Source organism: Mesocricetus auratus, unplaced genomic scaffold (assembly GCF_017639785.1).
Source record: "Mesocricetus auratus isolate SY011 unplaced genomic scaffold, BCM_Maur_2.0 Super-Scaffold_100025, whole genome shotgun sequence".
Lineage (NCBI taxonomy): Eukaryota > Metazoa > Chordata > Mammalia > Rodentia > Cricetidae > Mesocricetus > Mesocricetus auratus.
Window position 1 is genome coordinate 27,392,225 of NW_024429206.1, and position 22,885 is coordinate 27,415,109.

The 22,885-nt window shown below is 54.5% G+C and overlaps 1 protein-coding gene across 1 annotated transcript; it reads left to right on the plus strand.

The window, feature by feature from the left end:
- Window positions 1-644: 644 nt before the first annotated feature.
- On the plus strand, window positions 645-15,852 carry Tfr2 (transferrin receptor 2). The gene is made up of 18 exons (XM_005080419.4): window positions 645-794; window positions 1,019-1,271; window positions 1,384-1,570; window positions 4,587-4,727; window positions 4,843-4,954; window positions 5,058-5,180; window positions 7,052-7,168; window positions 7,270-7,409; window positions 8,247-8,410; window positions 9,774-9,893; window positions 11,367-11,449; window positions 11,536-11,599; window positions 12,040-12,107; window positions 12,187-12,263; window positions 12,359-12,443; window positions 12,534-12,761; window positions 12,919-13,059; window positions 15,249-15,852. The coding sequence occupies exons 1-18, from the start codon at window positions 762-764 to the stop codon at window positions 15,522-15,524; spliced, it is 2,412 nt and encodes an 803-aa protein (XP_005080476.1). The 5' UTR covers window positions 645-761; the 3' UTR covers window positions 15,525-15,852.
- The last annotated feature ends 7,033 nt before the right edge of the window (window positions 15,853-22,885 follow it).

Below are 22,885 nucleotides of genomic sequence, written 5' to 3' on the forward strand. Positions count from 1 at the left end.
GGAGACCCGGATGGGGAGCGAGGGTGAGGGCGACCCTGAAGGAGGTTCAACTGCGGTCCTGACCCCTCATCAAATTCTTAAGACAGTCGTGGACCCCAAAAGAGAAATCCCTAGTTAAGTCGTTTAGTGACCCAAGAGGTGCTGTGCTGGGCGGGACCCCAGGCCGTCTACAGTGAAGTGGGCGCGGACACAGGGCTTCCTGACCCCGGCACCCACTCCTTTTGAGCCCTGTGCCCCATTTATAGCCGCCCCCCTCCAGCAACCAGTGTAGGCCAGATTCCAAGCTGGACAGACAAGTTTACAGTAGATTAAGCCACCAAGCCGCCCCGCTAGGATGCCGCCGCCAGTCTGGCCCCAAGGTCAGCTAAGGGTCTGTTGGAGGTCTGTGTGTTGGGGAACCTCGAAACCAGTCCAGGGCTCTTCACGATGAGGCTTCCAAGGGGGCTGAATCGGGAAACCGGAGGCACCCAGCCTAGCTCCCCTCCCCCCACCTGTGACCGGAACTTAGGTGGTCAAAGTCTGCCCTGAGGTTTGAAAAACAATTGATTGGTAGGAGAAGGCACAGGCCCTGTCATCTGGTGTGAGCGGGACTGGGGGTGGGGGTGTCTGGGAGGGTGGACCGAGGCCAGACTGTGCTCCCACCCTGTGGGGAGGCGGTGAGGAACGGCCTAGGCTCAGGCTGCCTGAGAGAGCTGATAAGGGGCCTCTGGGGCTCCCACAAACGGTTTGTTATTGGGGGGGACTCCTTGCAGGGCACAAGCATGGAGCTACTTTGGGGTCTACTGAAGAGAGGGGTAAGACCCTGGGGGGAGGTGGTTACACACGCTAGGTCTTGGTCTTCCTCGGGCCCCTCCCTAATGCATAGGGCGGCCCCACCCCATGCCCCTTGGGTCCCTCCTCTCCAGCCTCCCTCTTAGCTCCCTTCCTGCCCAAGTCCGTGACACCATCCTTGCCCAACCCTTCCCCAACTCCTCGGCCCCTTCCCCTAATCGCATGCCTGCCTTCCGACTCCACACAGCAGCAGTGGGCCCCGAGACCCTCGCAGACCATCTATAGGCGTGTGGAAGGCCCTGACCTGGGGCACTTGGAGGAGGAGGAGGAGGACTGGGAGGAAGGGGCCGAGCTGCCTGTCCAGTTCTGCCCCATGGAACTCAAGGGCCCTGAGCCCTCAGACTCCAGTCCAGGGAGGTCGGCTCCCATCCCCTGGGCTGCCGTGGGTAGAAAGGCTGCCCCCTATCTGATCCTGACCGCACTCCTGGTCTTCACTGGGGGTGAGTCATCCCTCCCCGTCCCTCCCTCCTCCTCAGTGGGGGGGTCTGGGCTGGGGCGTCTCTGGGGTCTACTAGAAGAAGGCACAAGAGAACTGAACCTTGCACCTGCCAGCCTTCCTCCTGGGCTACGTGGCCTTTCGAGGGTCCTGCCAGGCCTGCGGGGACTCCGTGTTGGTGGTCGGCGAGGATGTCAACTCTGAGCTGGGCCTTGACTCCGGCCTGGGCACCTTGTACTGGAGTGACCTCCAGGCCATGTTTCTTCGGTTCCTTGGGGAGGGGCGCCTGGAGGACACCATCAGGTAAGAATACCCTGACTTCCTGCCTGGCCCAGTGTCCAGTCCAGTTCAGACTGGAGGCCCCATCAGGTCTCATGTTGCCCAAGTCCCCTCGTGGGTCTTTCCACCTCCCCTCTGGCTTCCCTGCTCAGCGGTCTGGAAGGGTGGCAGACACCAGGAGCTGAGTATTCAAACACCTGCGACCTTGAAGATGGCTTGTTTAGGAGGCAGGCAGCTGAGCGACAGAAAACAGAGGACCAGGGCCTGGAGGCATATGCCTATGGTCCCAGCAGTCAGGAGGTAGATGCAGGAGGATTGGGAATTCAGAGACATCCTTGGCTACATAGTGAATACGAGACCAGCCAATTGAGATGGGATAGCCTCCCATCCCCCCAAAAAATAATAATTTGTAAAGGTAAATGACATTTGAGGGTTTTTTTGTTTTGTTTTGTTTTTTGAGACAGGGTTTCTCTGTGGCTTTGGAGGCTGGTCTGGAACTAGTTCTTGTAGACCAGGCTGGTCTCGAACTCACAAGATCCGCCTGCCTCTGCCTCCCAGGTGCTGGGATAAAAGGCGTGCACCACCACCGCCTGGCCTGACATTTTAATTTTATTTTGTGTAATGATCAGGTAATGAAAAATGGTATGAATTTTTTTAGAATATTTTTTCAGTATGTTCTGAGACAACCACATGTTTTGGTTTGTCTTCCCCTTTGGGTTTCTCTCTTTTTAAAAGATTTTTTTCATTGATTTTTTGATATGTGTTGGTGTTTTGCCTGCAAGTCTGTGTGAGGGTGCCAGATCCCCTGGAACTGGAGTTACAGGCAGTTGTGAGCTGCCATGTGGGTGCTGGGCACTGAACCCGGGTCCTCTGGAAGAGCAGCCAGTGCTCTTAACCGCTGAGCCGTCTCTCCAGCCCCCCTTCTCTCTTTTTTTCTTTCTTTTTTAAACAGTTACTTATTGACTTATCGGGTGTGGTGCTTGGGTGCCGCTGTGCGTGTGTGACAGGCAGAGAAGAACTTGTTGTAGTCAACTCTCGCCTTCTGCCACGCAGAGCCCAGGGATTGAACCCAGGCCCTCAGGCTTGACGGCAAGCACCGAGCGCCTCACACCTCGTCAGATCTCCTGTTTACAGTTCTCGGGTTGGCAGAAGGAGGGCCCTGCATGCTCTTAGACCGGCACTCCGCCTTTGAGCCGCATCTGTAGGGCTTTTTCTACTTTGTTTGATTTCACTTCTTTTGCTTTTAGCTTTTCTTCAGACAAGGTCTTGTGATGTAGCCCAGGCTAGCCTCATTCTCTCCCAATGTCAGTGCTAGGATTATAGGCGTGCCCCTGCGTTTTCCTCCTCCTCCTCTGCACTGAGGATCCAAGCTATGCTAGTACTGTCTTCAGCGTTTGTTCAGCCATTTGGACGCATGTGTTTCCTTTCCAGGCTACGTCATGGTGTGTCTTTTGACACCCAGCATGGAGCTTGATCAAAATAGATGGCTCTATCACGCTAAAGGCCCTCCGATTGATCAGGCTGGGGCTTATAGCTCCTGTGACAGAGCACTCACCTAGCATGACCCATCCCCTAAATGACATGAACATAAGCGTGGTGGTTCACACCTGTGATCCCAGTACCTGGGAGATGGGAGCATGAGGGTCAGGAGTTCAAGGCTGTCCTTGACTACATAGTGCCTTCCAGGACAAACGAGACCTTGACCTCCCCCCAGCCCACCCCCCAAAACCTTATGAAAGCCAGGAAATGAGTAGAGCTACCTACTGCCAAGTTTTCCTAAATTCACACTCTCTATAAAGTAGTAAGGAGTTAAAAAGGCAATGCATCGAAGGCTCTGAAACTATGAGGCAACGTAAAAGTTTCCCCACAAGGCAGACAGACAGACAGACAGGCAGGCAGGCAGGCAGACAGACAGACAGGCAGACAGGCAGACAGACAGGCAGACAGACAGGCAGACAGGCAGACAGACAGACAGGCAGACAGACAGACAGGCAGGCAGACAGACAGACAGGCAGACAGACAGGCAGACAGGCAGGCAGACAGACAGACAGATAGACAGGCAGACAGGCAGACAGACAGGCAGGCAGGCAGACAGACAGACAGGCAGACAGACAGGCAGACAGACAGGCAGGCAGACAGACAGACAGACAGACAGACAGACAGACAGGCAGGCAGGCAGGCAGGCAGGCAGACAGACAGACAGGCAGGCAGGCAGATACAGTGAGGATGGAGGGAGGAAACCAGATCCTCAAAAGGTGTAATCAAAAAGTGAGGCCCAGGGCTGGCAAGATGATAGCTCAGCCGGTGAAGGCGATTGCTGCCAGAGTTCAATCCCCACGACCCCAGGAGTGGGAGGAGGGAACCAGGTTCTAACTCATCCTAAAGCTAAAGCAGAAGTTCTGTGCCCACCTGGGTTTCAAGTGAGTCTGTGGCTAGCCTTGGCAATTCGGCGTAGCCTTGTCTAAAAACAGAACAGAAAAAACAATGTAAAGGTGGTTTTGGGGTAACTGCCCTAGCTCAGTGATAAAGTGATTTCCTAGAACACCCTACAAGGAAGGGAAGGGGGGAGGGGGCACGGTTAGAGAGCCAGGAGCACCTCCACCCTTGGGATGGAGGAAGGAGACCCAAGAGTCCCTTTTGGGAGATGTGGCCGCTCCAGGAATGGCCAGGTCTCTGCCAAGGCCACATTTGGGTGATATGGGGAAGGTAGCTTGAGTCCCCTGCAAAGGTAACAGGTTTGGTAACAGACCATGAGAGGGCAGCACATGCCGAGGGGAGAAGGCAGAATAAGACCAGTTTAGGTAACAGTTTCTTGCTGGGTGATGACAATGGAAGCAGACGGGGTGAGGTCCTCTCCCGAAGCCCGATCCTCCGGCCGCCACCTCCCAAGCGCGTTCTACCTGAGTTTGAGGCTAGCCTGGGATATATAAGATGCCACTCCAGGCCTGCGTTTTCCCCACTTCTGCAGGGGACATGGGAGTCCCTTTCCTGCACCCCTCCCACCCCTCACCCGCAGTGTGATCTCTCTCTCTCTGCCCAGGCTGACCAGCCTCCGGGAACGCGTGGCGGGCTCGGTCAGGATGGCCACTCTGGTCCAAGACATCCTGGATACTTTCTCGCGCCAGAAGCTGGACCACGTGTGGACTGACACGCACTATGTGGGGCTTCAGTTCCCAGACCCGTGAGTCTGGGGACGCGACAAGGGGCAGTTCCCAGACCCGTGAGTCTGGGGACGCGACAAGGGGGACGGGTCATGGTGTTGCACAGCCAGAGGTGCTCACCCTCCCCGTCCTCAGGGCTCACCCTAACTCCCTGCACTGGGTGGATGCAGCCGGGAGCGCCCAGGAGCAGCTGCCGCTGGAGGATCCGGAGGTCTACTGTCCTTACAGCGCCACCGGCAACGCCACGGTGAGCGCCTCTGGCCGGCTCGCCCTGGGAAACCTATGCGGTCCTCGGTGGGTAACCGCGATGGGATAAGGGCGCTGTGCCTCTGAGATCCCTGTGTCTCCAGGGCAAGCTGGTGTACGCCCACTACGGGCGGCAGGAGGATCTGCAGGACCTGAGAGCCCAGGGCGTGGAGCTGGCCGGCAGCCTCCTGCTGGTGCGCGTTGGGATTACCAGCTTCGCCCAGAAGGTGAGGGTCCCCAGGAGGACAGCGAGTGGTCAGGGGATCAGGCTTGTCTTCATGGAAAGATCTGGAACAGGCTTGTCTTCATGGGAAAGATCTGGGAGGCTGTCACCTGGAGACGAGAAAAATCAGGCACATTAAAAAAAAATGTTGGGCCGGGCGTTGCTGGCACACGCACTCGGGAGGCAGAGGCAGGCGGATCACTGTGAGTTCGAGACCAGCCTGGTCTACCAAGTGAGTTCCAGGCCAGCCTCCAAAGCCACAGGGAAACCCTGTCTGGAAAAAACAAAAAACAACCAAAAAAAAAAATGTTGGCAGAGGACGGGCAGGAATGTAGCCTGTAACCCCAGCTACATAGGAAGCTGAGACAGGAGGATTGTAAATTCACGACCTGCATGGGCTACATAGTGAGACCTTGTCTCATTTTTTTTCTCCTGAAACAGGGTTTCTCTGTGTAGCCTTGACTGGTCCTGGAGCGCAGGCTGTCCTCAAACTCAGAGATCCTCCTGCCTTTGCCTCCCGAGTGCCCCGTTTAAATGTGCCTTCTGCTGCCACCTCCTGGCAAGTCCCGTTTTTAAAATTAAATAATAAGATGCAGCTGGCATCTGGATGTGGTGGCACAGGCCTGTCATCTCAGTGCTTGGTGAGGTGGGGGGAAGGCAGGAGGATTAGGGTTCAGCATTTTCAGCCACATAAAGAATTTGAAACCAACCTGGAGTACACGAGATTGTCTTAGAAACCAAAGCAGAGTGACAAGGGAAAAAGCTCAGTGGATAAAAGCACTTACCACCACCCCTGAGTCCAATCTCTGGGGCCTTGAGGGGGGAAGAGAATCTGCTCTTGCAAGTTGTCCCCTGAAACACAAAGCAATAAATACACGTGATTTCCTTTCCGAATAAGCCAGCATATGGCTTGCGGTGTGTCGCAGTTGGTGGAGAGCTTGCCTAGCGTGCACAAAGGCCTGCATTTGATTCCCCAGCGGCGCATATACCTGGTGCAATCCCAGCCTGAGGATGAGGAAGCAGGATTAGAAACTGGGCTAGAGACTCTACTTCAAAATGAAATAAAAGAAACTAAAAATCTGGTTGCGGGTGGTGAGATGTCCCCGAGGTAAAGGTGTTTGCTGTCTAGCCTGATGGCCTATGTTAGACTCCCAGGACACACATGGCAGGAGAGCCGTGACCCCCAGTTGTCCTCTGATGCACACATGTGTGCCGTGTATGCAAGGCCCCAGGTTCAATCCCAGGAGTGAAAGGCAAATAAATGTTAGCGATGAGCAAAATCAGGAGGTTTTGCCAAATCAGACAGAGAAGAGAAAGGGGGCCTGTGTGGCACAGGGGTTTTGTTCATTTTTTTTTTCTTTTTTGGTTTTTATGAGTCAGGGTTTCTCTGTATTGTTTTTGAGGCTGTCGGTCCAGCCCGGCCTCGAACTCACAGAGACCCGCCTGCCTCTGCCTCCCGAGTGCTGGGACTAAAGGCGTGCGCCACCACTGCCCCCTCCCCAGTTTGCACGGAGGTTTTTAGAATTTTTATGTTAGTATGTGTACTGGCGTCTTTTGCCTACATGTATGTCTGGGCACCACTTATGTCCCTAGTGCTCGTGGAGGCCAGATGGGATGTCAGGTCCTCTGGAACTGGAGTTGCAGACAATTGTGAGCTTCCATGCGGGTACTGGGAATCAAACCCAGGTCCTCTGGAAGAGCAGCCGGTGCTCTTAACTGCTGAGTCATCTCTCCAGCCCTGAGCACACAGGTTTTTAAATGCCACAAGAGGCACTGAGGGAGGGCTACAGCGTGAGTGCCAAGCGATACCCACCCACGGTCCCTGCAGATGACAGGAGCAGTTTTACCTTTCCTTGGGTTCTTATCCTCCGTCAGGTAGCCATCGCTCAGGACTTTGGGGCCCAAGGAGTGCTGGTGTACCCTGACCCAGCAGACTTCTCCCAGGACCCTCACAAGCCAGGCCTGTCCAGCCACCAGGCTGTGTATGGACATGTGAGTGTTGGGGAAAGGCAGAGCTACCTTCCTGGGGCCCAGGGGTACACAGATAGGGTTTGTTCAGTTCAGTTTCAGACTGGGTACCCCTTCCTCCTTAGGTACACCTAGGAACTGGAGACCCTTACACGCCTGGCTTCCCTTCCTTCAATCAAACCCAGTTCCCTCCAGTAGAATCGTCAGGCCTTCCCAGAATCCCCGCCCAGCCCATCAGTGCAGACATTGCTGACCACTTGCTCAGGTAAGAAATGAAGTGTTTGGGGGGCGGGTTGCTGAAGGCTTCCTTGGGTGAGTAAGAAGGTGACCCTGGGACTCGGGAGAGAGTTCTGTCAGTAAAGTGTTTGCCACGCAAGTGTGAGGACCTGATTTAATTCCCAGAACCCGTGTTAAAAGCAAGCAAAACCTAAGTGTGTGCCTGCAGTCCACACTGGAGGGCCAGACAGGTGGATCCCTGAGCTCACTGGCACCAGCTTGGGGAAATTAGTGAGTTTCATGCCAAGTGCTGATCCTTTTAAAAACAAAGGTCCTAGACAGATGCCTCAGTGGGTAAAGGCACTTAGAGCAAGCCTGAAGAGCACCTCCAAGACTCACGTACTCAGAGAGGACCAACACCCACAAGTTGTCCTCACACGTACCCTACGGCACACATGCTGCACACCGCACACAAACCGGAAAGTGTATTACAACTGACAAACCAAGACAAAAAAGTGGTCAGTCCTTAAGGGCAAGATGTGAGGTTGACCTCTCTGCACACACGTGGGCGCACACACATTTCTACACACATGTGCACGGGCACACACACACACGAAAGAGGTGACCCTCCAGGTGGGCACACCTTTTATCAGGCCCCACCATCTGGTCCACCCACAAGTGCTGAAGATCCTTGCCCGGGACACAGCCTCCACCACTGTCCATGGCAGCCCCAGGCTGCACTGTCCTATTGGGCAAGGTACAGGGACAAAACTCTAGAGCCAGACTGGGAAAAAGAGAGGGTGGGATGCAGCTCTAGCCTCTTCTGCAGCTTAGGCCACTTCAAGACTTTTCTGTTCCGTTCCTGGAATGTTCCGTCCCCTTCCAGGAAACTCAAAGGCCCTGTGGCCCCCCAGGAATGGAAAGGAAACCTCTCAAGCTCTCCTTATCGCCTGGGGCCGGGGCCAGACCTGCGCCTTGTGGTCAACAACCACAGAGTTTCTACTCCCATTAGCAACATCTTCGCCTGCATCGAGGGCTTTGCAGAGCCAGGTGGGTTGTCTGGCCAGCATCTCCTGCCCCTTAGGAGGCAACCAGCGAGGACTGCTGCGGGGGCCCTGGAGAAAGACCAGCAGTGACCCCCAGGGATGGAGGCCTGGAGAAAGGCCAGCAGTGACCCCCAGGGAGTGGAGGCCTGGAGAAAGGCCAGCAGTGACCCCCAGGGAGTGGAGGCCTGGAGAAAGGCCAGCAGTGACCCCCAGGAAGTGGAGGCCTGGAGAAAGGCCAGCAGTGACCCCCCAGGGGATGGAGGCTGATAAGGGATTGACGAGGGGTGGTATTGCTCAGTAGTAAGGTCCCCACACACTGGGGCGAGCAATCGTATGTTGGATGACGTGTCCTAGATATCCAAGCGTTCAATAAGGGCCAGATTGGACAGATGAGTCTGGAAGTGGGAGTCGGGATGCTGAGCAGACTTGGCAGGGTGGGACAGACCTGGAATGCTGGGATGTCAAGGGAGAAGCAGAGGCCTGGGGTGACACTCGGATGTTGGAGGAGGGAGGAGGGGCACAGAAGAGCTGGAAGGGGAAAGCGGGTTAGGGAAGGGGCTGAGCCTGCCTGACCAGGGAGAGAGTGGAGTCCAGAATGTTCTTAGGGTTTGGTCAGGCATGGCAGCTCACACCTGTCACCCCAGGACTCAAGACTGAGGCTGGAGGTTAATGAGTTTAAGGCCAGCCTAAGCTACATAGCTTGGGCCTCCCGAGAGCCCATATTTTTTTTGTTGTTGTTGTTGTTTTGAGACAGGGTTTCTCTCTGTAGTTTTGGAGGCTGTCCTGGCACTCGCTCTGTAGACCAGGCTGGCCTCGAACTCACAGAGATCCGCCTGCCTCTGCCTCCCGAGTGCTGGGATTAAAGGCATGCGCCACCAACGCCCAGCCCCGAAAGCCCATATTAAGCAGAGAAAGGAGCCAAGAGAGGTGGCACACACCTAGAGACAGGAAGTCAGAAGTTCAAGACCAGTGTAGAATACAAAACAAAAAAACCAAACCAAAACAAAAAACTTTGTACAACCTGATACAGCAGTGCATGCTCATAATCCTGGCACTTGGGAGAAAGTGGGGGCAGGATAATCAGGAGTTTGAGACCAGCCTGGATTATGTGAGATCCTGTCTCCAGGAACAAGTAGCCAGGGATACTGTGTCTGAATCTCCAAATGTCTATTATTGATCAGTCCCTCTGGGCCAAGCAAATGGGCCTGGTCTCCTGACACAGCAGGGATTAGAGAGCTATGGTTATGGGAATGGGAGGGGCCGCAGCGTGGGGTGACTGCACGGGAGGGTGGAGAGGAGAGAGAGGGCTCTGGGAGCACTCACCCTCCAGAGCCACATGGGGAGACCTCCACACACACCTTCCTCAGATCACTATGTTGTTATCGGGGCCCAGAGGGACGCATGGGGCCCAGGAGCAGCCAGGTCTGCAGTGGGGACTGCCATCTTGCTGGAGCTGGTGCGGACCTTTTCCTCCATGGTCAGCAATGGTAAGGTCAGCGCCAAGACCTGGGGGAGCTGGGGCTGTGTCCTGAGCTAGGTCAAAGGTAGTTGGCAGCATATGCTGGAGAGAGGTCACTTGGATCAGAGTCCCCATGCCTGGTTCTGGGCAAGTAACTTCACTAATGCACTATTTCCTCATCAGTGTAAGCCTGGGGGACTAATAGGATGCCTTAGTGAGTAAGGACACTTGCTACCAAGTCCAATGACCTGAGTTTGACCCCAGAAGCCACATGGTAGAAAGAGAGATTCGGCTTCCTGAAGTGGTCCCCGATCTCCACACATATGCCATTGCATGCACACACACACACACACACACAATTTTTTTCAAATTTTTAAATGAGTTGGACAGACATACCTATAATTCAGGCCCTTGGGAGACTGAGGCGGGAATGAAGGCGTGGAAATTAGGATTCACCAGACCAGTATAATTGAAGAAGAGTTTATTAGTAAATAACTTACACGGAAATAAGTAGTTGTAGTGGAGTCCCTTTCCGAGGAGACAGACCCTGCTCCCCGAGACCCAAAGGGGCTTCCGGCCCCAATCCTTTTCCTTTTAACTGGTCATGTCCGCACCGGTGACCACGCCCAAAAGGCGTGGTCAGCGCTACAGGTGTGGAGGCAAATATCTCACTCACTACAAGGGAAGGTCTAGATTTCAAGGTCATTCTCAAATACATACTGGGTTCTAGGCCAGCCTGGGCTACATGAGTCTCTTATCTCGTAAAACACAAAAGCCAGGCATGATAGCATGTGCCTTTACTCCCGGTGCTGTGCCGGAAGATCACTGTGCGCCTGAGGCCAGTCGGGTCTAAATAGCAAGACCCTGTTTTAAAACAAAACCATTAAAAAAAAAAAACAAAAAGTAAAAAAAAGAGATGGGGTTGTAACTTAGTTGCAGAGAACTTGCTTAGCCTTCAAGAGGCCTCTGGTTTAATCCCTAGGACTGAAAAGGAGGGGAAAGGGAGAAGGGGGGGAGGAGCCAGGCTATGGAGGGGACTAATTAGAACAAAGCGTAATGGCACACGTGTGAGGATGCCGCAGTAAAATCCACACGTGTCGACCTCAGGCCAGACAGGGCCCCCACCTGTTATCCCAGCACCTGGAATTGGAAGCAGGTCACCTTAGGCTAGCCTGGGCTACACGTGACCCCGCCTTGAAACAGCAAATAAGGGCAGCGAGGTGGCAACAGTGGGCACTTGTTGCCAAGCCTGAGAACCTGAGCTGGAGTCCCGGGATCCACGCGGTGGCAGGGAGCACAGACTCCTGCAAGTTGCCCTCCGCTCCCCCCACACACAGATAAATAACTAAATGGCGTCTTCAGAGCCGCTCACAGGCGTTATTATCAGTCGGGTGAGATGGCCAGGATGCTGGGCTCATGAAGAGGGCGGAGACCCTTTTGGGGGACAGGAATGGAGCAGGATGGAGGGGGTGCTGACCCGGTTTCACCCCTTGGCATGTAGGGTTCAGACCTCGGAGAAGTCTCCTGTTCATCAGCTGGGACGGAGGTGACTTTGGCAGCGTGGGATCCATGGAGTGGTTGGAGGTGATTTGGGGTTCTGGGCAAGTAACCCGGGGGTGGGGAGAGGCGTGGGGGGCAGTTACTCCTTCCCACCTTCCCCCGACCCACAGGGCTACCTCAGTGTGCTGCACCTCAAGGCGGTGGTGTACGTGAGCCTGGACAACGCAGTGTTGGGTGAGCTGCGCAGTGCTACTCCCGGCCCTTCCGACGCCCTCCCGTGCCACGGAACTGCCCCGAGCCCCCTCGTCCCTCCCGTGCCGCCACCGAACTGCCCCGAGCCCCCTCGTCCCTCCCGTGCCACGGAACTGCCCCGAGCCCCCTCGTCCCTCCCGTGCCGCCACAGAACTGCCCCGAGCCCCCTCGTCCCTCCCGTGCCGCCACAGAACTGCCCCGAGCCCCCTCGTCCCTCCCGTGCCACCGAACTGCCCCGAGCCCCGTCGTCCCTCCCGTGCCACCGAACTGCCCCGAGCCCCCTCGTCCCTCCCGTGCCACCGAACTGCCCCGAGCCCCGTCGTCCCTCCCGTGCCGCCACCGAACTGCCCCGAGCCCCGTCGTCCCTCCCGTGCCACGGAACTGCCCCGAGCCCCGTCGTCCCTCCCGTGCCTTCTCTCCAGGAGACGGCACATTTCACGCCAAGACCAGCCCCCTCCTGATCAGCCTCATTGAGAACGTCCTGAAGCAGGCGAGCCGGGGTGGGGACGGGGTGACAGACCACAAGGCCGCGGGGGAGCAGCCCGGCTTACGCCCCCGTCCCGCCGCAGGTGGACTCCCCTAACCACAGCGGGCAGACGCTCTATGAACACGTGGCGTCCACCAATGCCAACTGGGACGCGGAAGTGTGAGTTGAAGACCTGGGGTGGCGGCTGGGGCTGGGGGCGGCTGGGGCTGGGGGCGGGACACGGAGTCCTCAGGCCTGCGATCTGCCCGCCCCAGGGTTCGAGCCCTGCCCATGGACAGCAGCGCGTATTCCTTCACGGCCTTTGCGGGGGTCCCAGCCGTGGAGTTCTCCTTCACGGAGGTGAGGCTCGCCCGCCCCGCCCCAGGGCGCCCCGGCCTGCCCGCGCCGCGTGCGGTCCTGCGCCCAGCGCTGCCTCCCGTGTCCCGGCAGGGCGGTCGGGCGTACCCGTTCCTGCACACCAGGGAGGACACCTACGAGAACCTGCACAGGATGCTGCGAGGCCGCCTGCCCGCCGTGGCCCAGGCGGTGGCTCAGCTCGCCGGCCAGCTCCTCCTGCGGCTGAGCCGCGACCACCTGCTGCCCCTGGACTTCGGCCGCTACGGGGACGTGGTGCTCAGGCACATCGGCAGCTTCCACGAGTTCTCTGGGGACCTCAAGGTCCAAGGCGCCGCTCCCGCCCCAGCCCCCGCCCGCCCTGCAGCCCGGGCCCGCCCCCCCCAGCCTCCAGGCCCCGGTCGCCCCCTGCGCGCCCTCCCCCTCCCTGCGCGCCCTCCCCCTCCCTGCGCGCCCGTCTCAGGCTGTGCCTCGCCCACAGGCCCGCGGGCTGACCCTGCAGTGGGTGTACTCCGCGCGGGGGGACTACATCCGGGCGGCGGAGAAGCTGCGGAAGGAGATTTACAGCTCCGAGCAGAGCGACGAGCGTCTGATGCGCATGTACAACGTGCGCATCATGAGGGTGAGGCCCGCCCCCCTCCCGGCCAGGGGTTCGAATCCCTGGACCGGACATTCTAAAACACCCCGCCCCCGCCCCACCTCCCCATGCCGTCCCTGTCTTCTGGGGACATACGGGGTTCATAACCCAGCCAGGCTGGAGGACTCGACCTGTCCCCTCCGCTGGCTCTGCCAGGCAATAAAACGGACAGGAAGGGCCTGCCCCTTCGTCGCCTACTGTTTAACCTGCAAAGCCTCAAGTATTTTACTCCATGGCTTTTTGCAGACACAAAGTTTGCTTTAGACTGTCTGGTTTGGGTCTTGAAGGACAGGCAAAACGTGGGTTGATGAAGCTGATGCGAAAAGAGGACATTTCAGGGTGGGAGGGTGAACGCGGGGAGATGGACCTGACCTTTCTTGGGAGCTGTGCATGGATGATCAAAGCCAGAAAAGAGACACCGTGGAGCACTGAGCACGGACCAGCTATGGGGAACCTTCGCATAGCTGAAGAAATCTGGGTTCTTGTGTGTTTGTGTGTGGTGAGGATCAAATCAGGGTACCGTGCTTGTTAGACAAATCGCTTACCACTGAGCCACACCCCAGCCCCTCATTGGGGGATTCTAGGCAGGTGCTCTACCACTGAGCCACACCCCAGCCCCTCACTGAGAGATTCTAGGCAAGTGCGCTATCACTGAGCCGCAGCTCCAATCCGCTTTTCTTGCAAGATTGCCCAGAATAATCTTGAACTCACTTTGTAGCCAACTGTGAACTTTTGACTCTCCACCTGCTTCATTCCTCCAAGTAACCAGGATTACGGGCATGCACCTCCAGGCAAGGCTCAGGAGTTTGGATTTTGAGTATATAGTCATCACGAAAATTTCTTACAAGGAGGTGAGGTTGCCAAGCGGGAGTGCCAATGGCCGGAGGAGAAAATGGACTTAATGAAGGTTGAACCCTGGATACCAGCCACAGGTATCCTGTAGGGGACGCCTGCACCGATGGGCGTGGCTTAGCAGGAAAAACTCAGAGGATTCGATAATGAAAACAGCATCTGGCGTTTGTGGAGAGCTGAAGAGGCCAGCAACGTTGTTTCATTTTGTTCAGCAGCAGAGCTTCCTGCCAAGCTGTGAGGTTGGCAGTAGGGTAGGCTGATGCTAAGGCTCAGAGAAGCTAAGTAACTTACTTCTTACAGGAAGTAAATGATGGAGCCAAAGTTACCCATGAGGGACTCTGGCCCTACAGCCTGTGCTCGATGCCATGAAAGAGAGGGGAGGGAAAGGAAGGAGAGAAGGAAAAGGAAAGAAAAGAGAAGAAATGATTCAAGCTAGCGCTGTAGCTCCGTTGATGGGGGGGGTGCTTTCTGGTACGCATGAAGCCCTGGGCTCCGTCCCCAGGACAAATAAGTAGGTGTGGAGGTGCCTGTACTCCCATCTCTTGGAAGACAGAGACAACCAGACTGGGCTACATGATGAGACCCTGACTCCCCGCGAAAAAAGAAGAGAAAGAAAGAAATGTGGGTACCAGGGAAGAGCCAAGTGCATCGTGCTCTACCACCGAGCTGCGTCCCCGGCTTCTGAATCTCCGGTTGAAGAGGCTGATGCTGGGTGCGAAGCTATGTCCAGATACCCCTAATTCCGGTGGATCTCTGTGAGTTCGGGGTCAGCCTGGGCCACAGGGCAGGAGTGCCAGGACAGCCAGAGATGTTACACAGAGAAACCCAGTCTCGAAAAACCAAAAAGAAAGAAATGAAGGAAGGAAGAAAAGAAAATGGTGAACTTGAGGCCAGTCTGGTCTACGTAGTGATTTAGAGGTCAGCTTGGGCTACCTATAATTCTGTTTCAAGGGAATGCAGACAGGGCTAGGGAGAGGGCCATTGAAGCATGAGGTCCTGAAAGCGAAGCACCAGTGCAGGCTCCACGGTGACTGCCGGGACCTCTGGCTGGGGAGGACTCAGCGGCCAGCAGCCGGTCTAGCGAGGCTGGCGCGTTCCGGGGTCAGTGAGAGACCCTCTCTCTAACAATATTGCGGAGCATCACTGGGGAGGCCTTGCTAGCTGTTGGCCTCCACACACAGGAGATGTTGACTGTACCAGGTACATCCTGCGCGGAGCCGGTGCTAGAGGGCCTCGGGGTGGGGTCAGAGGGAGGAGCGGCTGAAGCCTTCCGGCCGGCCGCAGACACCCTGGCATCCGACCGCTCTCGCCTTTTCATGCAGGTGGAGTTCTACTTCCTGTCCCAGTATGTGTCGCCGGCCGACTCCCCATTCCGCCACATCTTCCTGGGCCAAGGCGACCACACTTTGGATGCCCTGCTGGACCACCTGCGGATGCTGCGCTCCGATGGCTCCAAGGCCAACTCCTCCGGGTTGGCACCAGGTTTGGGCTTCCAGGAGAGCCGCTTCCGGCGCCAGCTGGCGCTGCTCACGTGGACACTGCAGGGGGCGGCCAACGCGCTGAGCGGCGACGTCTGGAACATCGACAATAACTTTTGAGGCGCCAAGCCCTGCCCGAGCCCCACGTGATTCTCCTGTTTGAGGGGTGCAGGCGGAAGGAGGGAGGTGGCGCCCCTCTCCTCGCTGCCCACTCTCATTGCGGCCCTTGGTCCCGCAGGGCGGCCGAGCCTTACTTTCTCGGTGTGACCCCCCCGCACTGTCACTTCTCCCGAAGGCGGCTTTCTTCCCTTTACTGGCCCTTCTGCCTCCAGGATCGAAGTCCTCCACATCTACAGACTGCCTGGGCTGGGATCGGGCCCTCTCTTCGCGGGTGGGTCTGTGGTGGGAGGTCCAAGGGGATGAGACGCCAATAAACCAATGGGTAGCATCTGTTGTCTGTAAGCAGCTTCGTTTCCCTTCATGACATCCCACACCTCACACCGGCCTGGAGATCAGCAAGGAATGGACCGGAGGCTCCTGACAGCATGCCTGCAGGGTGCTGTCTCTGCAGGGTGCTGTTCTGTTGCCTAAGGAATCGGCCCAAAGATAACTCATCAGGAACCGGTGCTTGCTGCCCAGCCTGATGACCTGAGTTCAGTCCCCAGGACCCACACGGTGGAAGTTTGTGGCTAATGCACTGGATGCTGGTTCGATTCCCAGCCCCTCTGTGACACTGTCTGTACCTCATGTTCCAGGGGATCAGATGCCCCAGGCACTACACATATGTAGTGCACAGACATACATATGCAGGCGAAATAACCGCACAGGTGAAGTAAAAACAAATAAACGTAAACTGAAAAAAAAAAAACAAAAACAGCCTCAGAGTTGCATGCTGTTAATCCTAGAACTGGGCTGGGGGTGCGGCTGGCGCAAGAGCAGGGGGATCCTGTGAGGTGGAGGCCAGCCTGGTCACCATGGTGACGTTCTACACCAGTGCTACATGGTGAGACCCTGTGGATAGAGAGTGCAAGCCTCTTGTTCACAAAGTAGGACCAGAAGGCGGGGCCGTGATGGGGCCCACCTTTAGTTCTGCCCGGCACTCGGGAGGCAGAGGCAGGCGGGTCTCTGTGAGTTCAAGGCCAGCCTGGTCTACAGAGTGAGTTCCAGGACAGCCTCCAAAACAATATAGAGAAACCCTGTCTCAAAAAACAAACAAAACAACAGAAAGAAAGAATGAGAGGGAGGGAGGGAAGGAGGGAGGGAGGGAGGGAGGGAGGAAGACACCCTGTCTTGAAAAACAATACCAAAAAGGTAGACCCAGAGTCAGATGATGGCTCACACTTGTCGTCCCAGGACTTGGGAGATTGCTTCAGGAGCATTGGAAGTTCAAGGCCCGGGGATGGAAATTCATCCCAGTTGGTGAGGTGCCTGTCAAACAAGCATGGGCTCAGCACCTACTACGCACTTCCCACTGAGTGGGTGGCACAGACTTGCAGTCCCAGAGCTGGGGAGGTGCGTTTGAGGGCTCACTGGACAGCTAGCCTGGCTTACTCCGTGAAGCCCGGTCCCAGTGAGAGACCCTGTCTTTTTTTCTTTCTTTCTTTTTATGATTTGGGGCTGGAGAGATGGCTCAGAGGTTAAGAGCACTGACTACTCTTCCAGAGGTCCTGAGTTCAGTTCCCAGCAACCGCATGGTGGCTCACAACCATCTGCTATGAGATCTGGTGCTCTCTTCTGGTCTGTAGACAGAACACTGTATACACAAATATAATCTTTAAACATTTATCTTAAAAAGATTTGTAAAAAAAAAACCTTTAAATTGTGCATATACGTGTGTGGGCATTTGCACATGTGAGTACCCTGCCTCGGAGTCCACCAAAGATTTGTTTTATTTCTGTGGTTATATAGCTATAAATTAGAAAACTTTTTTTTTTTTGGTTTTTCGAGACAGGGTTTCTCTGTGGCTTTGGAGGCTGTCCTGGCACTAGCTCTTGTAGACCAGGCTGGCCTCGAACTCACAGAGATCCACCTGCCTCTGCCTCCCAAGTGCTGGGATTAAAGGCGTGTGCCACCACCGCCCCGCTAGAAAACTTTTTTTTTATTTCTCCAGGAAATCCCATGCTGGAGGAGAAAGGTGTCCTGGAGTTAATCTTTTTTTTAACATAATTTATTTTATATGCATTGGTATGAAGGTATCAGGTCCCCTGGAACTTGAGTTATAGACAGTAAGCTGCCATGTGGGTGCTGGGAATTGAACCCTTGTCCTCTAGAAGAGTAGCCAGTGCTCTTAACCGCTGTGCCATCTCTCCAACCCCTAGAAAACGTTTTTATAGGTTAAGTTTTTATAACTATTCCAAGATAATATAACAATATTATATTTGTTAATATCAAATCATTAAACATGAGAAGTAAATTTTTCTTGCAAAGACATTTTTCCCTCTATTTTTAACTTATTTTTTTATTTAAATTAGAAGCAAGCTTGCTTCACACATCAATCCCAGCCCCCTCTCCCTCCCAAACCTGATGGCTTGGTCATGTGGTAGGAGGAGCTAACTCCATAGGTTGTCCTCTGACCACTTCCATGTACACACTCATGGATAAGCAAGTGCATACACGCACAATACATAAATGTAAAGAATAGTGGAAAGTAAGGTGGACGGCGCTGAGGAACACAGGCAGGGCTGACCTCTGGTCTCTACATGCATGTGTGCACACAAACACTCACACACATGTGAACATGCCAGCACACACAGTGTGGGCCCTGTAAGACTGTACAGGTCACATACCTCTTAGGTCGACCCTGTCTACATTTCCTCTGGGATCCCGTATGATCAACCTTTGTCCAGTGAGGAAGGAGACCTTAAATGTGAGCTATACATTAAGAGACGGTAGTTCTGTCTCTTTGTAAACAAAAGTTTGTGTTTATTATGTTTCTGTTTATTTCATGTGTGTGTGCATATGTGTGCATGTCACAGCCCATATGTGGGGGTTAGAGGATAACCTGCAGGAGGAGGCGGGTCTCTCTTCTGTCCTGTGGAGCTCTGGGATGGAAGTAGGGTCACTAGGCCTGGTGGCAGGTGTCTCGACCAGATGGACCTTCTCCTTGGCCCAGCTCTCTCTCTAAGCATGGCGTCAGAGCTGCAGCCTGGCTTCTGCTTGCTGGGCAGTGGCATACATGCGGCTGGCATGTCCTTGCTCCTTTCCTGCCCCCAGCACAGTGTGGGCGCTCTCGCACAGCTCCTCGGGCACTGGGAAGTAGAGATCACTCTTGTCATCTAAAGCTTGGGATAGTCCCGGAGCTGAACTTCAGTGTGAAACCACCCTCTCTGGCCCCTCTCCCACAGAGACTGACTTGCTGGGTTCCCAGGACCTTGGGCCCGAATTGAGATCAGAAACCTCAACTGTTGCCTTCCTCTACAGTGCATTTTCCAGTGGGGTCTCACAGCCCTTCTCCCTCTCGCCCGTAGACAGAAGAATGACAGGCACAGAGATGTCCACGTTGTCATCTGTAGGCAGAATGGCTTTGCAGTTGGGGCTCAGAGTCTCCCCCCCTTCCTTCTACTTCCTCCCCCCCCTTTGTGTTTGAGGCAGAGTCTCATGTAGTTCAGGCTGCATGGAGTTCTCCAAGGGTTTCCGTGAACGTTTGAGTCTCATGCCTCTTCTCAGATGCTGGGATTAAAAGCGTGCGCTGCGGTATCTGGCTGCGATTGAAGATCTGAATTGTGCCCTCGCATTCCCAAAGCCCTTTGCTCCCCACCACTTCAGAGTGTGAGGACTTGGGTACGGCGTTTTGTTTTGTTTTTTGAGACACGGTTTTTCTGCATAGCCCTGGCTGTGCTGAAACTCACTCTATAGACCAGGTGGGCCTTGAACTCAGGGATCTATCTCTTATCTCCCAACTGTGGGGGTTAAATAAAGGTATGTGCCACTACCACCCGGCTTCTTCTTTGGAAGACCAGGGCTCACTGTGTAGCCCAAACTGGCCTGGAACTAAAAATCCTACTGTATCAGCCCCCTGACTGCTAGGATTACAGAGTATGTTAACCTTTAAGGTTAAGTAAAAATGAAGAACTATCCAATCATGGTAGCACCTACCTGTCAGGCAGAAAGGGCTTTTTATGCTATTTATACATTTTTTAGAAGATTTACTTATTGTTATTTTATTTGTATGAGTGCATGTATGTATGTTCACTCTGTACATGCCCGGTGCCCAGAGATGCCAGGAGAGTGACAGATCCCCTGGAACTAGCATTATAGATGGTTGTGAGCCACCTGTGAGTTCTGGGAACCAGACCTTGGTCTTCTGCAAGAGCATCACGTGCTCTTAACCACTCAGCCATCTCTCTGGCCCCCAAAGAAAAAAACAGTGAAGGCTCCGTTTCCAGGTGTGGTGGTGCACACCTTTTTCTCTCTCTCTCTCTCTCTCTCTCTCTCTCTCTCTCTCTCTCTCTCTCTCTCTCTCTCTCTCTCTCACGCGTTCTCTCTCTCTCTCATTTTGTTTTTCAAGACGGGTTTCTCTGTGTAGCCCTGGCTGCCCTAGAACTCGCTCTGTAGACCAGGCTGGCCTCAAACTCATGGAGATCCACCTGCTTCTGCCTCCCGAGTGCTGGAACTAAAGCGTGCTCTGCCAGCTCCCGGCGGTAGCGTGCACCTTTGATCCCAGCACTTAGGAGGCAAAGGCAGGTGGATCTCTGTGAATTCCAGGACAGCCAGAGCTACAGAATGAGACCCAGTCTCAGAAGGAGGAGGAGGAGGGTGAGAAAGTCCCATACCAGCCAGGGCTACCGCATCAGCAAGACCCTATTCTGAAGAATGCTTCCGAGCTATCTCAGTGGTTAAGAGCACATACTATTCTTCCAGAAGATGTGAATTAAATTCCCAGCACCACATCAGGTGGCTCACGCCTGCCCTTAACTCCAGCTGGAGGTTTGAATTTGAGCTGTCACCGTAAGCCTCAGGTGTTTGAATACTTGGTACCTAGCTGGTGGTTGTTTTGAAGGAGGAGGGCGGGCTTGGGTGGCCTTTGAGGTTTCTGAAGACTGACACCAGTCCCAGTGTGCTCTCTGCTTCATGCTTGTGGTTCAAGCTGTGAGCTCTGGCTGTTGCTCCAGCCCCCTGCTGTCTTCACGATGGAAGCCTGAGCCCCAGAGCCCCAGAGCCCCAGAGCTTAGCTGGGGAAACTGATCTCCGCGGCACAGACTGGGTCTTGTGCGGTCTTGCTGACTCACGGTTGCCAATCAACCGTCTGTCTAGTGTCCCTGGCTCTCTCTTCTCCACAGCTTCCCTGCATCTGAAGGAGGGCGGGCAGACCACAGGCTGCCTTCTGAAGACCCTGTTCTCTGTCTGTGCCTCAGTTTACCACACAGTTAGAGTGAGGTTGTGTCAGGCCTCCGGGTTCCTGACCCACGCACGGGAGCTGAGTTCATAAAGAGGCGCTGGAGAGTCGGCTAAGTGAGTAAAGATGCTTGCCACCAAGCCTGGTGACCTGACTGTGATCTCTGGAACTCACCTGGTAGAAGTAGACTGGAATCCCACAAATTGCCCTTTGACCTTCACTTGAAGGCCATGGTATGCTTGTGCCAGTCTCCTCCCCCCAAAATAAATAAATGACAACAACATAGGTTCCAAAAGTCTACTAAAAGGGGCAAGACAGGGTGGAAAGTTCAAGACTAGCCTGAGCTGGCCGGGCAGTCATAAAGTCAGCAAAGTCTCCTGGGGGTGGGCAACATGTGTGCGACCCTGCAAAGGGGCGCAGTCTGCTTAACACTGGTTGTAGTGTGTTGGTCAGGTTCCCTAAGGTTGACCAAAACCCGCATGTCTATGCAAAAGCGGGGGAACTTAGTGGGGTGGCTTACAGGCTGCGGTCTGGGTTAGCACTGATGGCTGCCCCCTGATGGGAAGACCAGGGACCCGGTAGTTATTCAGATCCCCAACCCTGGATGTCTCAGCGTGCACAGGCTGGTGCTGGAGGCCTGGAGGACTCCTGGAGAGCTGCAGGTTCTGACACCACGAGGAATGCCCCAGCATCAGGACAGACCTCGCCAGAGAGCGAGGGTGAGCAGTGAGAAAAGGCTTCCTTCTGCCTGTCCCTTTATGCGGGCTGCCACCAGAAAGTGTGACCAGGACTTAGGGTGGGACTTCTGGACTCAAATGATTCAACCAAGAAAACCCTGCAGATATGCCCAGTTGCTTGGGTTTTGGCTGATTTTAGATATAGTCAAGTTGACAACTAAGATTATAGCAGACACAATTAGATGTTTGCTTTTAGGCTAGGTATACTGGCTGAGGGGCAAATTTCTATTTGTGAGTGAAAGGAAAATTTTTTAATCCTTCATGGTGCTTGGATAGGACACCAAGGTCTTAGGCACGCCGAGAACTGCTCAACTACAGCGCTGAAGCCCCAGTTCTAACGGTGTGTGTGTGGGGTGTCCTTTTTCTTCAGTTACAGGAACTGAATCCAGGGACTCATCACACACACCGAGCTCTACTACTGAGCCACATCCTAACCCTCTTTTTGTTTCTGCTATTATCGTTTTGTTGTCTTCATATTTTTCAAGACCATGTCTCACTAAGTAGCCTTGACTGATCTAAGCCATGTAGACCAGGCTAGCCCCAAATTCATAGAGCTCTGCTTGTCTCTGCCTGTGCCAGTGTGGCCTAGGCCTCTTTCGGCCTTCTGAGACGTGATCTTACTAATTTACCCTTTTACTTTCCCTGTATACCTGGGAATGGAAGTGGGAGGGACAAGAGGCCGTCTGGGCACCAGGAAAAGGGGTGGGTGGTGGCCCTGGAACCCACAGACTCAACGGCTGGTGAACAGCATTGACTGCTCTTTCAGAGGACCCAGGTCTAGTTCCCAGAACCAACACAGTTGTTCTCCTTAAGATTTTTATTTATTTATTGTGTATTCAGTGTTCTGCCTGCAGGCCAGAAGAGGGCACCAGATCTCATTACAGATGGTTGTGAGCCACCATGTGGTTGCTGGGAATTGAACTCAGGTCCTCTGGAAGAGCAGTCAGTGCTCTTAACCTCTGAGCCATCTCTCCAGCCCCTGACCTCTGCAAGGCCCCAGACATGAATGTAGTGCACATACATACATGCAAGCAGAGATACTCATGCACGTAAGAATAAGTATTTATTAAAAAATTAAAAATTATTTTATGGGCAATAGGGACACATACCTTTAATCCCAGTACTTAGAGGCAGAGGCCACCCTGGTCTACAGAATGAGTTTCAGGACAGCCAAAGCTACACAGAGAAACCTTGTGTCGAAAAATCAAAATTAAAAATGGCAGGGGAGCGGTGGCGTACACCTTTAATCTCAGCACTCCGGAGGCAGAGGCAGGCGGATCTCTGTGAGTTCGAAACCAGCCTGGTCTACAAGAGTGAGTTCCAGGACAGCCTCCAAAGTCACAGAGAAACCCTGTCTTGAAAAACAAAAACAAAACCTAAAAATGATTTACAAAGTGGGGAGGGCGAGC

What these genes read in the sequence shown, in the direction of transcription:
- Tfr2 (XM_005080419.4), top strand. Translation starts at nt 762, where the DNA reads ATGGAGCTACTTTGGGGTCTACTGAAGAGAGGG. An exon ending in ACTCCTGGTCTTCACTGGGG is followed by an intron (nt 1,272 to 1,383) that starts GTGAGTCATCCC and finishes TGCACCTGCCAG; the next exon opens with CCTTCCTCCTGGGCTACGTG. An exon ending in AGTTCTCTGGGGACCTCAAG is followed by an intron (nt 12,762 to 12,918) that starts GTCCAAGGCGCC and finishes CCTCGCCCACAG; the next exon opens with GCCCGCGGGCTGACCCTGCA.